The 15,471-nt window shown below is 52.5% G+C and overlaps 1 protein-coding gene across 2 annotated transcripts in view; it reads left to right on the forward strand.

Moving 5' to 3' along the window:
* PRPF31 (pre-mRNA processing factor 31) overlaps positions 1–15,471 on the forward strand; it is a 398,971-nt gene that overhangs the window by 129,381 nt on the left and 254,119 nt on the right. For both annotated transcript variants that reach the window (XM_086930323.1, XM_086930322.1), the window contains exon 3: positions 8,726–8,786. In XM_086930323.1, the coding sequence (XP_086786449.1) occupies positions 8,726–8,786 (61 nt within the window). The remainder of the gene's footprint in view (positions 1–8,725; positions 8,787–15,471) is intronic.

A 15,471-nucleotide genomic window follows, 5' to 3' on the forward strand; every position in this document is an offset into this window, starting at 1 on the left:
GAGAGCGCGCTCTATTTCCTGCAAGCGCCTCGGGGCGCTTTATTGTTCAGAGCCGGTGCCCACCCGGCATTTGCCCCGGTCGCTACTGCATTCGCGAGTGCCACCTCGCTTATTTGGGATTAATTTGTCCCCTGGCAGGTGCCCACCCTGCCCGGGACTTTGCCACTGATTTCTGCCCAGGATCGAGTGCCCACCTCGACTTCGTGCCTGGGAGAATCACCGCCGCAGCCCGGAGTGTTGTGAAAACGTTGCCGGGCCGCTGCCAAGTGTGACCCGGAAGTGCCCGCCTCCCTGCGAGAGGCCGCGCTGCGATTGGCTGCCCGGCCGGAAGCCAGGCAACCCGTGGGCGGGACTGCGGGACAGCCGGAAGCAGCCTGCCTTTCCTGTCCGGGGCTCCCAAGTGAAGAGCGAGCCCCGGACTCCTGCAGCAGCCGGGGAGGAAGAATCCTGCAGCCGGCGTCTGCTACGAGGCTCCCTGAGTGAAGGGAGAGCCCCGCAGCCAGCAAGGAAGCCGAGGAGGAGCCCACACCCCCCAGAGTCCCGGTGAGTGCTGCGCTGTGTCTCCGGTGCTGGGGGGGGGGCGTCCTCTGCTTTTCGAGTCCCCCCGGAGGGACTCCAACGTGTGGGGCATATCTGTTCGAGCCCACGAGAGGTTCCCCCAGTGTTTCTAGGTCCCCCGTGAGGGACCCCAAGAGCCCAGAGAGGCATCTTGATTTACTTGTAGCCCAGAGAGGCTCTGGGAGGGCCATAATTGCTTCGAGTCCCCCGAGTGGGACTCCAACAAAGAGGGGCAGTCTTTCTTTGAGCCACGAGGGGGCATAGTTTGTTTTGAGCCCTGAAGGCTCCACCAATGGCCGCATTTTTACAGAGTCCAAGGGGCTCTTGGGGCATTTGTTCTACAGAGCCTGCGAGGCTCCACAGCACCCAAGGGCATTGTTGGTTCTAGAGCCCTGAGAGAGGCTCAAAGGTGCCACGTTCGTGTTTAAGAGTCCAGCGAGGCTCAAGGGGCACATCTTCATTTCAGAGCCCTGAGAGGCTCCCTCCTTGCCCACATTGTTTTGGCCAGAGCCTGCGAGGCTCCAGCGGTGGCCCAACTCTGTTACACAGCTGCCCAGCACTTCGTGGGCAGCTGCCACGTTTAGGCCCTGACATTGGGACACAGGGACTGCCACAGGTGGTGGCAAATGTGGATTTTGCGCTATTGTGTTGCTGTTCCTTGCACCTCTGAATGTATTGTTTATGCGTCAGGTGCCTTTACACCTCTGAATGAATGTCATGCATTGCATCATGTGTATGTTCTTACACCCCTACAGGTATTGTGATACATAGGTGGTTGTTCTTGCTAGTGCAGGTGGTTCTAGTAAGGTCCTGGTTCCCTGCGTGACCTGTTCCTAGGGTGGTTAGGATTGCGTAGGGAGTACTTACCTGATTACCAGTAGTTACTTGTATTGAGCTACAGTGATTTTCTGTTATATTCTAAGTGCTATTCCAAGGGCGTGGTACTGAGCTCGCCCCCTGACCAGAGTCCCAGGACCAGTGGACTCTATTGTGCCTGCCCTGACAAATTGCTGGGACTTGTCTGATCTCTCTTGGGCCCCTGGGGCCTCGCTGAAATGTGCCTCGCTCATTCCCCTCGGCAGCTCGTGCACGGCAGCCCGTCCAAGCCTCGAGCAGCACCGCTCTCCCCTGAGCCGCGCCGCTTCGCTGGGTCGCCTGCATACTGCCTTCCCCTCCTCTTCTGAGCCGCACACATTGGTCGCCCCAGAGAAACGCTTGTACCTTGCCGGTGGCCCGCTCAAGCCTCGAGCCGCACCACTCTCCCCTGAGTCGTGCCGCTTCGCTGGGCCGCCCGCTCAAGTTTACTAAGAAGGTCACTCGCATTATCCTTGCAACCAGGTCGGGAGGTACTGTCCGTTAGGCTCTATGTTTAAGTTCTAGGCCTACAAGTATTGTGTTCTAAAAGTGCTGATTCCTGACAGTGGTCCAGGTGGCCCTGTCTTGTAAATATCCCTTGTAAATTCTGCCCGTGCCTCTGGCACAATGTAAAGTGTGTGTTTTATCTAATGTATGTTTATTGGAATACAAAGGCTATTTTTATATATACCCTTGTGTGGAGTTTCCTTTGTGGTGGGCCTTGGGTGTTGTTGCTGGGGTGCGTGCGCAGATACTTAACTCATATCGCCTCCAGGTTTAGCCTTGCTGCTCGCGCCACGTTACCTAGAGGGCGAGTAGGGGTTATCTTGACGTGTAACTCCCTTGCCCTGACCTTGGGAATGGTGATCCCTGACTGACCTTGACGCGAGTCTTGGCCAGCCGGGATCCCATTTCTAACAGCCGCCTACCTGGAAGATATCGCTGTGTACAGCCGCCACTGGTCCGACCACCTCCACCACCTCCGAGAGGTGCTACAGGCCCTCCAACGAGCTGGCCTCACGATCAAGGCCAGCAAATGCCAAATTGGCCAGGGGTCCGTGACCTATCTCGGGCACCAGGTGGGAAGCGGTCTGGTGGCCCCTCTGCAACTCAAGATCGCTGCCATCCAGTCTTGGCAGCCCCCCATCACCCAGACCGAGGTCCGCGCCTTCATGGGACTCACAGGCTACTACAGGCGGTTCGTGAGGGACTATGGCAGCATTGTGGGGCCCCTCACGGAACTCACATCCAAAAACCAACCAAAGAAGGTCAACTGGACCCCAGACTGTCAAGCGGCCTTCGAGAAGCTGAAGGCCGCCATGTGCTCCGCCCCTGTGCTCCAGGCCCCCGACTACAGTCGGGAATTTATCGTCCAAACGGATGCCTCCGACCATGGCATTGGGGCAGTCCTTTCCCAGCTGAACCCCGAAGGACTTGACCAGCCAGTGGCTTTCATCAGCAGACGGCTCCTGGCCCGAGAACAACGCTGGAGCACCATCGAGAGGGAGGCCTTCGCTGTGGTGTGGGCCCTCAAAAAGCTCCGGCCTTATCTCTTTGGCACCCACTTCCGGGTACAGACCGATCATCGGCCCTTGCAGTGGCTAATGCAGATGCGGGGGGAAAACCCGAAACTACTGCGTTGGTCCATCTCCCTGCAGGGGATGGACTTCACTGTGGAACATCGACCCGGGCAAGACCACGCCAACGCAGATGGCCTGTCACGCTTTTTCCGCCTCGACGAAGAGAGTCCCCAAGAGGATGGGTGACTCTCCCCGCCTTCAGCTGGGGGGGACGCATGTTGGACAGGCCACGTGTAAGGCTTGCTCCCCCCCCCCCCCCCCCCCCCCCGCACGACCAGGCCCGAGCCCGGCTCTTCAGGTGTTACACGCAACAACCACCCGTTTCCCGTTTCATATGGGACCCCTGCCCCTGAACATCTCCGCACCATGGGCCCGATTCCCTACCGGCCCTCTTGCCCGGCCTGGGCGCCATCTTGGACACAGCACCACGAGGCCGCGTGGCCTCCGATCGACCCTAACCCTGGGCCTGGCCAGGCCCCGACATCCCGGCACCACCATCCACCCAGGAGGTGAGCGGACTACTTGGCAGGTCAATGGGAGAAAGAGGTGTCGATGGCTCTCCCCCGCCAGGTGCCGATCGCCCCCAGCTCCCCCAGGCGCTGGCTCCACCCCCTGCTGGGTGTCTGGACTCCCTCATCCCGGACCTCCCGACCTCCAAGTGCGAGGGTCCGGACATCAAAGGGCGCCAGACCTATAACTGGGGCAGCTCCAGAGCAGGGAGGCAGTTGTATCCTGGAGTCGAGAGACGCAGTGAAGAACTCATCCTTGACGGACTACTGGCGCTGCCGTAGCCCTGCCTTGTGAACTATCGACCTGCCTGCTGGCGCTGCCGCAACCTTCTGAAACCTTCATCGTCGTCGGGACCTGCTGGCGTGGCCGCGGACCGTTTGTAACCACCACCTTCATCGGGACCTGCTGGCTCCGCCGCGGCCCGATCATCTAGAACGCCGAGCTCGAGGATTGTGAGCTATTTCATCTACCACCATATCCACCAGATTGGTAACGAGACTGTCCCGCTACCCCCTTACCCAACCAAGAGACTAGAATAGAGGGGACCCCTGAGTCCAGACCTCCTTGTACCATTTCACCGTACTTAAAGAATTGCTTATAAAGTAACGTTGAACCTTATCCTTGTGTGGTGTACATCTGTGGGGGGGAAGTTACTTGTCTGTACGATCGTTGGAGACGGCTCTCCCCGGAGACCTCTCCCCTTGTCCTCGGCCGACCCTCCCGGTCCGTCTAACAGTGGGGCTCTGTGTGTGTGTGTGTGTGTGTGTGGGGCTCTGTGTGTGTGTGTGTGGGGGGGGCTCTGTGTGTGTGTGGGGCTCTGTGTGTGTGTGTGTGTGTGTGGCTCTGTGTGTGTGTGTGTGTGTGGGGCTCTCTGTGTGTGTGTGTAGGGGGCTCTGTGTGTGTGTAGGGGGCTCTGTGTGTGTCTGTGTGTGTGTGTAGGGGGCTCTGTGTGTGTGTCTGTGTGTGTGTGTAGGGGGCTCTGTGTGTGTGTGTGTGTGTAGGGGGCTCTGTGTGTGTGTCTGTGTGTAGGAGGCTCTGTGTGTGTGTCTGTGTGTGTGTGTGTAGGGGGCTCTGTGTGTGTGTCTGTGTGTGTGTGTGTGTGTAGGGGGCTCTGTGTGTGTGTCTGTGTGTGTGTGTGTGTGTAGGGGGCTCTGTGTGTGTGTCTGTGTGTGTGTGTGTGTGTGTAGGGGGCTCTGTGTGTGTCTGTGTGTGTGTGTGTGTGTGGGGCTCTGTGTGTGTGTGTAGGGGGCTCTGTGTGTGTGTGTGTGTGTGTGTAGGGGGCTCTGTGTGTGTGTGTAGGGGGCTCTGTGTGTGTGTGTAGGGGGCTCTGTGTGTGTGTGTGTGTAGGGGGCTCTGTGTGTGTGTAGGGGGCTCTGTGTGTGTGTGTGTAGGGGGCTCTGTGTGTGTGTGTGTGTAGGGGGCTCTGTGTGTGTGTGTGTAGGGGGCTCTGTGTGTGTGTGTAGGGGGCTCTGTGTGTGTGTGTGTAGGGGGCTCTGTCTGTCTGTGTGTAGGTGGCTCTGTCTGTCTGTGTGTAGGTGGCTCTGTCTGTCTGTGTGTAGGTGGCTCTGTCTGTCTGTGTGTAGGTGGCTCTGTCTAGGTAGCTTTTTTTGTAGGTGGCTCTGTGTGGTAGGTGACTTTATGTGGGTAGCTTTATGTGTAGGTGGCTTTGTGTGTTGGTGGCTCTATGTGAATGACTCTGTGTGTGGCTCTGTGTGGGTGCAAATGCAATAGGTCTCGCATTTGCGAGCGATTAAGCTATTGGCATTGTAAATGACAATGCCATTTAATTATGTTTTCAAAACCAAAACCTAAATAAAAATAATGTCATGAGCAATGCCAAAAGCTCTAACTTTAATAATGGCGAGACAATTGCATTGTAAACGCGTGTTTTAACATACCCCCACTTTTTGATTGGTTGCTAGGTCTGCCTTTACCCCTTTTGCTGCGGCGGCTATTCCGCCGCAGCGCTAACGGGGCGGGGCGGCCGAGCGTCGGCCGCATGCTGGTGACAGAACCGCTCCGTCACCAGCCGCGGTTGAGCTGTGCTGGTGATGGAGCGCGAAATCAGCGCCGCGCAGGCGCGGCGGCCGGGCCATGACGGAACCGCTCCGTCATCAGCACAGCCCAACCGTAGCTGATGACGGAGTGGTTCCGTCATCAGCAGGGGAGGGGTTAAAAAAATGTATTGTTTTCGTTGGTGATCAGTGTTTATTTGTCCTGCCTTGTGTCAGTTCGTTACCACCCTGGGGACTGCACCGGCTACATGGGATCTTTAGCTAGTGGCCATATGTTTTCTTTTAGTGTATTACTTTTTCTATCCCCCGTCTCTTGGGTGCATGGCCTGTCTCCATAGCCAGTTCCCTTAATCTCCCCATGCCTTCCAACAAAATCTCCAGGTTGCTGTTTCGGAAGCATCTGTTCTTAATTGTTCAAGATTTTACGTGCACTTTTATTTATTTATAAACTGCGCCGCTTTAACTTTACATTTAAGGAGCAGAGCGGAGCGCCGTGCTCAGGACGGTGGCGTGCATCTCCTCCCCTGTTGGTCCCTTCTCCTGTAGCTCTCACTACAGAGGGGCTGGGGTTGGTAACCTTCCATCAGCTCCTTCATTGTTGCTAGATTGTTAACATTCAGATGGTGATGTCACCCCCACCAGCATTGCCGTGCTATAAAATTTGATAACACAATGGCTGCCTTGTTGAACATTGTGTATAAAGTAAAATTGGTCCTAGACCTATCTTAAAACACAAATTAATACAGCACCTATTATTTATATATTGAGGAAATAAATCCCAAAAGAAATGGAGGAGATGAAATGCTTTACAATGCCAGATTTCAAAATCAATGTGTCATACCCAATATCTGCTAAGCAAGAAACAAATCCTTTTGATCAGTCAATGTATTGAAAAGGAAAATTAGTTTAAAGGACAAATTCAAAATTTGTCCTTTGAACTAATTTTCCTTTTCAATTCACTTGAGAACCCCCTTTATTCCTTCTGCATTCTGCAATTTCTTCTTTTTGCAATTTAACCTGTTATTAATGTTGAAAATAAATTTGAAATACATTGACTGATCAAAAGGATTTGTTTCTTGATTAGCAGATGTTGGGTACGACACACATGATTTTGAATTCTGGCATTGTAAAGCATTTCATCTCCTCCTTTTCTTTTGGGATTTATTTCCTCAATATATAAATAAGTGATGTATTAATTTGTGTTTTAAGATGTCTAGGACCAATTTTTCTTTATACTAATTGATACCCAGGTCCTTTGACTTATTGGGTTAACCCCATTGAATTAATGGTTGTTGAACATTGTGGTCAGCCTACACAAGTTAATGGAGTGGTAAAATTGGGCTAGTTTGGGATAGTATTTAGTTGCTTTTGGACCCTAAAGTTGTGAAAAAATACGGCAACACTGATGGGGAGTTCGTGGCGTCCGGTTGTCATCTGTAGCCCCACCCTGACTCAACCCAGCTTCCAGCGGTGACCCGAGCCCTCAAGTGGATGGGATGGCCTGCCGCACAGCTCTGACTCCACTCGTTAAAGTGCTGGTGCTTGTGGCTGCTAAGGCGAGCCCCCCCCCCCCCCCCCCCCCCCCCTTCCCACCAGTCTCCTGCGGGATGGGCCTCGGCTTGGCGCTGCCCATGGCTTGCTCCTAGGCTGCACCACAGGACAGGCTGCTGTGTCTACAGCATCACATTGCAGAAGGTACTTCAAATGCGTCTGCACATGTTTGCGTTGTCTGGAGCTGCTTTACAGACAATCGCCAGCCCTCTGGTTATGGTGAAGTAGGAGCCCGGTCATAGTCTCCAGAACTGTGTCCCACTGCTATAATCTAAGCCACGGGAGCGCACTGGTAGTGCTGGGTGTTAGTTCTAAGCATACAGTCTTTTTTTTATTTTCGAGCGCACAAAGATTTTATATTGCATAAGCTGAGACACTATAACCTCTTAGTTTGCAGACCTTTTTTGGTGGAAATTGTCCGAATAGAGATGTGAAACGTGGCAAAGTTATTAGTGCATCAGAATCCATTATAGGAAACCTTCTAGTAGCAGAAGGTCAATCAAAGGATTGGAGAAGTGTGGCTCACTGGTTAGAGGAGGCAGACCTGGAAGCAGAGGTCAGCCTGGACCAGGGTTCAATTCCCGGCTCGGCTGGGTCTTGAGTCCTAAAAATGTCCTTGGACTCGACAATTCTCGCTCCGGTGCCTACTTGATTCACGGGTTCACACTCTGCGACTCTGGGCAATAGCTTGCTTAATCTCCACAACGGCCCCTCGCGGCGGGATGCCTGGCTTTCACCTTGCGGATACCCTGCCGGGGTTATCTCACAGGGGAATACCAGGACAGGTTCCCTAAGCAAGCGCTTAGAAACCGCTCGGTGATTTGAGCTATATAAATTCCTGTACATTTACATTTACAAAGCATGCATGCCTGTCTTTAATGACTCAGCAGGTATTGCTGCATGAGTATCCTATATATATCGACATCAGCGCAGCAGGCTTCTATGTGTATTGATGCAGCACTGCTTAATGTGTGTAGAGCAGGGCTCAGATATGTTGTGTCAGATGCTGACACCACATATTGTGTAGTTTTAAGATATATGTATAGTGTTGTGTGTGAGTGGAAGTACTGGAATACCATGCAATGTTGAAGGATGATCCTAGGTGTTGGGTCAAGTTGGACACTTTAGTGTCAAAGATATTTTGTTTTTTTAAACCTACTGCTCTGTTGATTTTTGTAATTGTTTTAGTTGTGTAAATAACGAATGTCATTATTAGCCAAGGCAGTGGTATTCAGTGCCTTTTAAAGACTATGTGTTCTATACTGAAATTAACTTCTGTTAAGGTACACAAACATAGTTAAAAAGATAATGCTTTTTTTGGACCTCTCTTACTGCTGATGACGTACATTTTTGCAACTGAACAGCAACCAGGAAAGCTATGCACGTATGTGCTGCATGGCTAAACACTAATACGGTCCCAAAGGCAAGACCTATCGACAATGCTTATTGAATCTTTCCTTCATGTAGTACAGCATCTGGTTTAATGCAGTGCAACACAAAGGAAAGACACTGGCAATGCTAATAGCTCTCTAAGGCGAGCTCTGTTGGCTTTGCCAATGTTTGTTGTTGTTTGCACCCTAACTACTTAAAAAAGCTATTTTTGTTTCTTTATGCTGTGGGACCACTTTTCAGCATTCTTTTTTCCCCTTTATGTAGTTTGTGGATATCCTGGCGAAGATAGAGGAGTACATCAGTAAGCACGCCAAGAGTACAGAAGGTAAACTGCATCCACTTAATTTTTACTGTGCTTGTGGCTTCTAAAGAAAAGGTTATGCTACGGAGTGAGTATCTGCCATTTCACCCCATTCCAGTAAGTGCAACAGTGCTTGGCCAGACATGTTGGAGAGTAACTTGTGATGTGAGGAGATCGCTAAAGCAATCATGACGGTGAGCTGGACTGAGTTTTGATGACCTCTTTTTTCTGAGTGAGGTAGTGCAGAGGGAGGGCTTGCCAAATGGGATTTTGTGCAGAACTGGGGATATATCACTTTCATTGAGGTGAGTGAGGGAATTTAGCTCTTGCCTGACTTAGAGCAGAGGGTCAGGATGAGGAAAAGCACAGCAAGTATACTGTTATATCCTGTGAGCTTTTGGTGGAAAGGGGCGACCACTCGGTCCCCCCGAACGTATGGCGGAGTACCACGATCCCCCCGGGAAGCCATCTTGGGCGGGAGGCGAGTCTCGGCTGGTATGCCCGAAGCGGCGTAGCCGGGGCGCGCCTTTTCCCGCCCTAGAGTGGGTTGGCCCAGACACTGACGCGGCTGGCCACGCCCTTGGGGCAGGCAGGGGCGGGTTTACGCCCGCCCTGAAGACGGATAAAAGGAGAAGCAAGATCAGAAGGCATCCTCTTGTTCCTGTGCTCCGAAGCTGCACCTCCTCGCTGCACGTGAGCTCGAGACGGAACGAAGAGCCAATTTTGAGCGTTGTAATCGTTCTTGTTTGTTTTTCAGATACTCTGTTGGAGAATGCCGAAGAAGGCGGGAAAGCGCATGACTACTGACCAGATGCTGCGCGTTCTCATGAAAGAGGTGACCGACTTAAAGAGGCGAATGGATAAGGACGAGGAAGGAGGGCCGAAACGTCCTTTGGCGGGAACAGCCCCGGGAGGGAAAAACAAGAGGCCCAGGAGGGGAGCAGCTGGGGGAGACAACCCGGGTCCCAATACCCCGCTCGAGGCTCCCACTCCCGTGCCGGAGGAAGGGAATCCGATTCCCGTAGTGGTCACCCCCGTGTCCGGGGAAGATATGCCGCCCGAGCTGGCAGCACAATTAGCAGCGTGGTTGGGTAAAGGTAGCGAGGGCGCCACGGCTGTCGATGCACACGAGCTGATGAAGCAATTGCGTGAGTCACGGAATGCAGCGAAGGTGTCCACACTGGCTGCAGCAGTAGAGAAGCCGCAGGGGACGGGTTCAGTAGCAGAGGCAACGTCCGGTGCAGGTAAGCGGCCATTGCCGATTGCGAGAGACGAGTCAGCACCCTCTCGTAGGGAAAAGTTGGGTCAGCATGTTCCTTTGGCTATTAAGGAAAAGATATGGGCAGGGGAGTACGTAAACATCTTCTCGTTGCTGACTGATCACTATGAGATGGAGCATGTTAAAGGCCAGAAGGATCTCATGCATCCGAGTGTTTGGCGCGCAAAAATGGCCGCCTTTAAGGTAAATGAAAACATTGGTAATTGGGGCCAAGCGTGGGGGGTTTTTACATCAATCCTGGGGGAAAGAAGGCCCGATCTGTTACCCGAATTGCCGATTTATCAGTCACGAATCATGGGGTACTCGGTATCACACGAGGGTAATCATTGGTTTTGCTATGATAACCTGTTTAGAAAGGCTAAAGAACACGATAAAAATTTAACGTGGGATTGTTATGATTCTGTATCTTGGTCCAAAATGAAGGATACTGGTATGTTAAAGGTGCCATTAGTAGGGAGTAACGTTGGCGAATCCTCCCGCCCATTTGCGGGGACGCCCTTTCGATCGGGTGCGGGTACCGACAATTACTCGAGGCCTGCCGGCAATACAGGAAAAAGGGGGGTTTGTTGGAATTTCAACAAGGGTAAATGTACTAGGCCCCAGGGATCGTGCAAATTTAGACACGAATGTAGTGGGTGCGGGCAATCATCCCATCCTGAGTCCACGTGCAGAGCCAAAACGGGTGATAACGGGGGTAGAGGAGGCGCCAAACAGGTCTAACATAGTCCGAGGGGCGCCTTTACCTACCCCGATTGATACCTTGGCAATGATTCCTTGGCTCAGTGAATACCCGGATCGTACTTCTGCTGGGGTGTTGCGGAACGGGTTTGCTTATGGTTTTCGCATCCCAGTGGGGGACTTTCAAGGTGCAGGGAAATGTAAAAATCAGCTATCGGTATTCCAGCATACGACCGTGGTACAGGATAAGATCAGGAAGGAAGTTACTCGAGGTCGAGTCGCCGGTCCATTTAGTGTACCGCCGGTTCCTAAATTTGTTTGTTCCCCTCTAGGTGTGGTCCCAAAGAAGGACCCGGGTGAGTTTCGGCTGATACATAATTTATCAGCCCCACGTGGTCTTTCCGTAAACGAAGCGATAGACCCGGAAGTATGTTCGGTGCGGTACGCATCCTTCGATGAGGCCGTAGCCATTTTGAATCGCCTGGGGCCCGGGGCGCTGATGGCAAAATCTGATATCGAGTCAGCGTTCCGGTTGCTCCCGGTACATCCAGACGATCAGCGTCTCCTAGGTTTCAAGTTTCAGGGTCAGTATTACATGGATAGGTGTATGCCGATGGGGTGCTCTATATCCTGTGCCTATTTCGAAAAATTCAGTAGTTTTCTACAATGGGTCTTCACAAGGAAGACGGGTTTCCAACATGTGATGCATTACCTTGATGATTTTTTGTTTTTGGGGGCAGCCGGGGATCCGGAATGTGGGCAGGCTCTGGCGCAATTCTGTGTCTTGATGAATCAGTTTGGCGTGCCATTGGCACCAGGTAAGACTGTGGGGTCTTCCACTTGCCTCGAGTTTCTGGGGATCGAGTTAGACTCCAGAGAAGGTTGTTTTCGTTTACCAGTTGACAAAGTGTCTAAGTTCAGGACATCCCTGCAAATGTGTATAAATGGACCTAAGGTTAAGCTGCATCAATTACAGCAGCTAGTTGGCCAGTTGAATTTTGCCCTGAGGGTTATACCAATGGCCCGCCCCTTTTCCCGTTCGATTGCTCAAGCCATGGTCGGCCTGAGGGAGTGCCATCATCGCACAAGGCTCTCGGCCGAGGTCCGCCAGGACATGCGCATTTGGTTGGCATTTCTGGCGAATTTCAATGGTCGAGTCGTCTGGAACAAACCGGCCGTGTCCTCCGAGGAGCTGGGGCTGTGGACAGACTCGGCAGGGAGCATAGGTTTCGGTGCCATCTTCGGCACAAGATGGTCTGCACAAAAGTGGCCGACATGGTGGCATGACAGTGGACTCACGAGTAACATTGCCTTCCTGGAACTTTTCCCCATTTTAGTGGCCCTGAGAACTTGGCCTGAAGGTTTCAAAGATCACTCTGTGGTATTTTGGTCTGACAATATGACCGTGGTCGAGTGTATCAATAGTCAGGCAGCACGATGCAAATGGATTTTGAGACTGCTCAAGGAAATTGTTTTACTGTGTATGCAATTGAATGTGCTATTCAGAGCAAGACATGTCCCAGGGGTAATGAACCAGGCGGCTGATGCACTGTCTCGTTTTCGTATGCAGGCTTTCTGGGGTTTCCTTCCCACAGCGGACCCGGAGCCGGCACCCTTTCCCGAAGCTCTCTGGTCTCTCGGTGCCCCGAACTTCGTAACCTCGTGGGAGAGAGTTTAGCACCCAGGACGAGGAAGGCATATGAAGGGGCGTTCCGGTCCTATTTAGCCTTTTTGGGGACTGATAGAGAGGAGCTTTGGGGCCAGGAGGAGTGGGTTGTAAATTTTCTGATGTCCTTACATCTGGTCGGGAAATCGGTGGCCACGGCTCAGAGGCATCGGGCGGCCATTTCCTTTGTTGCTAGGGCTCATGGGATCCAGGACCCGACAGCGTCTTTCGTTGTACAGAAAGCGCTACGGGGGTGGCAACGCCTTGAGGGTCGCAAAGTAGACGAGAGGCGCCCGATAGGTTTGGATAGGCTGGCCCAGTTATTATCCAGACTCCCTGCTACGTGTTCATCTCAGTTTGAGACAGTGTTATTCAGAGCCGCTTTTACGCTGGCATTCCATGGGGCTATGCGGGTAAGCGAACTAGTGGCGAGGAACAAGCAGGATGTGACAGGAGGATTGTGCCAGGAGTACGTCCAGATCAGAGGGGAGACGATGACGGTCTCCTTTGTCAGGTCCAAGACCGATCAGAGTGGGATGGGTGACTGCGTAATCATACGCAGGATTTCCGGGTCCTCCATGTGCCCGGTAAGGTGTTTAGAGGATTATCTAGCACGAAGGGTGGCATCATGGGGGGGGACCTTGTTGAGACACGCTGACGCCACCCCACTGACAAAGTTTCAGTTCCAGCGGGTGCTTGCGATGTCGATTGCCGCTGCGGGCTTGAACCCGGGCGAGTTTGGGACCCATTCCTTTCGGATAGGGGCTGCTACAGAAGCTACAGCCAGGGGTCTGAATGTTGACCAAGTTAAACGGGTGGGGCGTTGGTCCTCCAATTGTTATAAAAGGTATGTGCGGTTGCACATGTTGTGAAGCTGTAACAATGTACTCACGCTTCTTGTTTTTGTTTGGTTTTCAGTTGCGCAAGCCTACGAGGCGGGGCGAACTTTGCAGTCGACCCAACACCGGGCCAGCGGTCAGACATCACCGGCTGTGAAAGAGGAGGTGTGGGTCGTGGGCCACTCATACGTGAGACGTGCCGCAGACGTATTCAAGGCAGGTGATATGATTCACGTAGCTGGGGAATACGGGTACAGGGTGTCCCTCTACGGAAGAGGCGGTCTCTGTATTGACCAGTTTCAATAATTTTTTGAGGATTTGCTAGGGCGGACGAGGTCACCGCCGTCTGTAGTCATAGTACATCTTGGGGGTAATGATTTGGTCACCACTGGTAGACGACTTCTTCTCGAGGCGATGCTTTCCACTGTAAGTTGGTTAGCGAGGAGAGTTCCAGGGTGCACAATTGCGTGGTCCCATATGATCCCACGAAAGGTATGGCGGGGGGCTATTTCGGTTCCTGCTTTAAATCATTCTGTGAGAAAGCTTAATAACAAAGTGAGTAGGTTGTTCCGTTCCAAGACACTGCATTCTATTTCGCATGGGTGTATTAATGATGACAGTATGTATTTGGGGGATGGAGTGCATTTGTCTCGGGTGGGGAATGAGTTACTCATAGGAGACTTCTTAGCATGGCTAAAAACGTTAGACCATGACCTTTAGGTAGGAGTGTTGTGGGGGGTCCGGATAGCCGGTCAACTATCCGGCCTGTGGCGGTAAGGTCATGATCGGTGAGCACTAATTGGAAGATCCCTATGAGTGGGCGTCACCCAGCACGGATGGGAGCGCTCGGGGGAGGTGGCCATTGGCCCCTCAACGGGGAGGCGGTCCCTTCTAAGGATGGGTCGCCGAAAGAAAAGGAAAGGCGGTCAAGGCCCCTTCCTGGGTAGGAGGGGTTACAGCCCCCTCCTGGGGAATTTCCCGGGGCCAGGACGTCTGCGACGGCAGATGTGGTATGTTGTGTGGGGTTTGGGGGGAGGTCTACGCTACCTTCTAGATACCTCACACGAGTCCTCGTACGACCTCTAAGTGGCGTCGAGTTTTATTGGGGCCCCCGTCAAGTCAAGGGAAATTGGTAATTGCACTTGAGGTACGCCTCTGGGCCGCCCCTCACAAGTGAGGGCGATATTTCTGGGTTAGGGATCTTGACACCGGTTACGACCTTGCCGTTGGCCCTTAAACGTTAGGATGTACAATTTCAAAATTTCAAGTAAATGTTTTGTAGGATGTTAGTTCGGCTAGGAGAACCTTTGTATTAGAGAATCTGTTAAGGTTAGCCAAACATCGCAATGTGGTAATGAAATTGTACATAATATGAAACTGTTTATTTAATGTTTTAATTTTGTTTCATATTTTAATAAATACGGCCGGGAGGGTTACTCCCTCCCGTCTTCCAAAAACTTCAGAACTGTTTCCGGTTTCCCATCCTTGGGGATTGTGTTGAGAGGGGGTGGCGGGTATCTCAGCCATATGGAAAGGGGCGACCACTCGGTCCCCCCGAACGTATGGCGGAGTACCACGATCCCCCCGGGAAGCCATCTTGGGCGGGAGGCGAGTCTCGGCTGGTATGCCCGAAGCGGCGTAGCCGGGGCGCGCCTTTTCCCGCCCTAGAGTGGGTTGGCCCAGACACTGACGCGGCTGGCCACGCCCTTGGGGCAGGCAGGGGCGGGTTTACGCCCGCCCTGAAGACGGATAAAAGGAGAAGCAAGATCAGAAGGCATCCTCTTGTTCCTGTGCTCCGAAGCTGCACCTCCTCGCTGCACGTGAGCTCGAGACGGAACGAAGAGCCAATTTTGACCCACCCACCAGCCCCTGAGGACAGCAAGTGGTTTTGTGAATAAAGTTGATGGTTAACTCTGATTTTCGTTTACAGGTTGTGGTATTATCATGATGATTTTGAGTATGTAATAAAGAATGGTCGATTTGTGTTACGTTTTGCAAATAAAGAAATTCTGCTTTAGTGTTCATTGGTAAGCATGCTTTGAATAAGGTTATAGTTGCTACCATCTTTTTAGTTTAGTCATTTAGTTAGCATTGTCGTATTTATTTTGGTCGGGCGGTAAGGTCATGATCGGTGAGCACTAATTGGAAGATCCCTATGAGTGGGCGTCACCCAGCACGGATGGGAGCGCTCGGGGGAGGTGGCCATTGGCCCCTCAACGGGGAGGCGGTCCCTTCTAAGGATGGGTC

This window comes from Lissotriton vulgaris, chromosome 7, assembly GCF_964263255.1.
Source record: "Lissotriton vulgaris chromosome 7, aLisVul1.2, whole genome shotgun sequence".
Lineage (NCBI taxonomy): Eukaryota > Metazoa > Chordata > Amphibia > Caudata > Salamandridae > Lissotriton > Lissotriton vulgaris.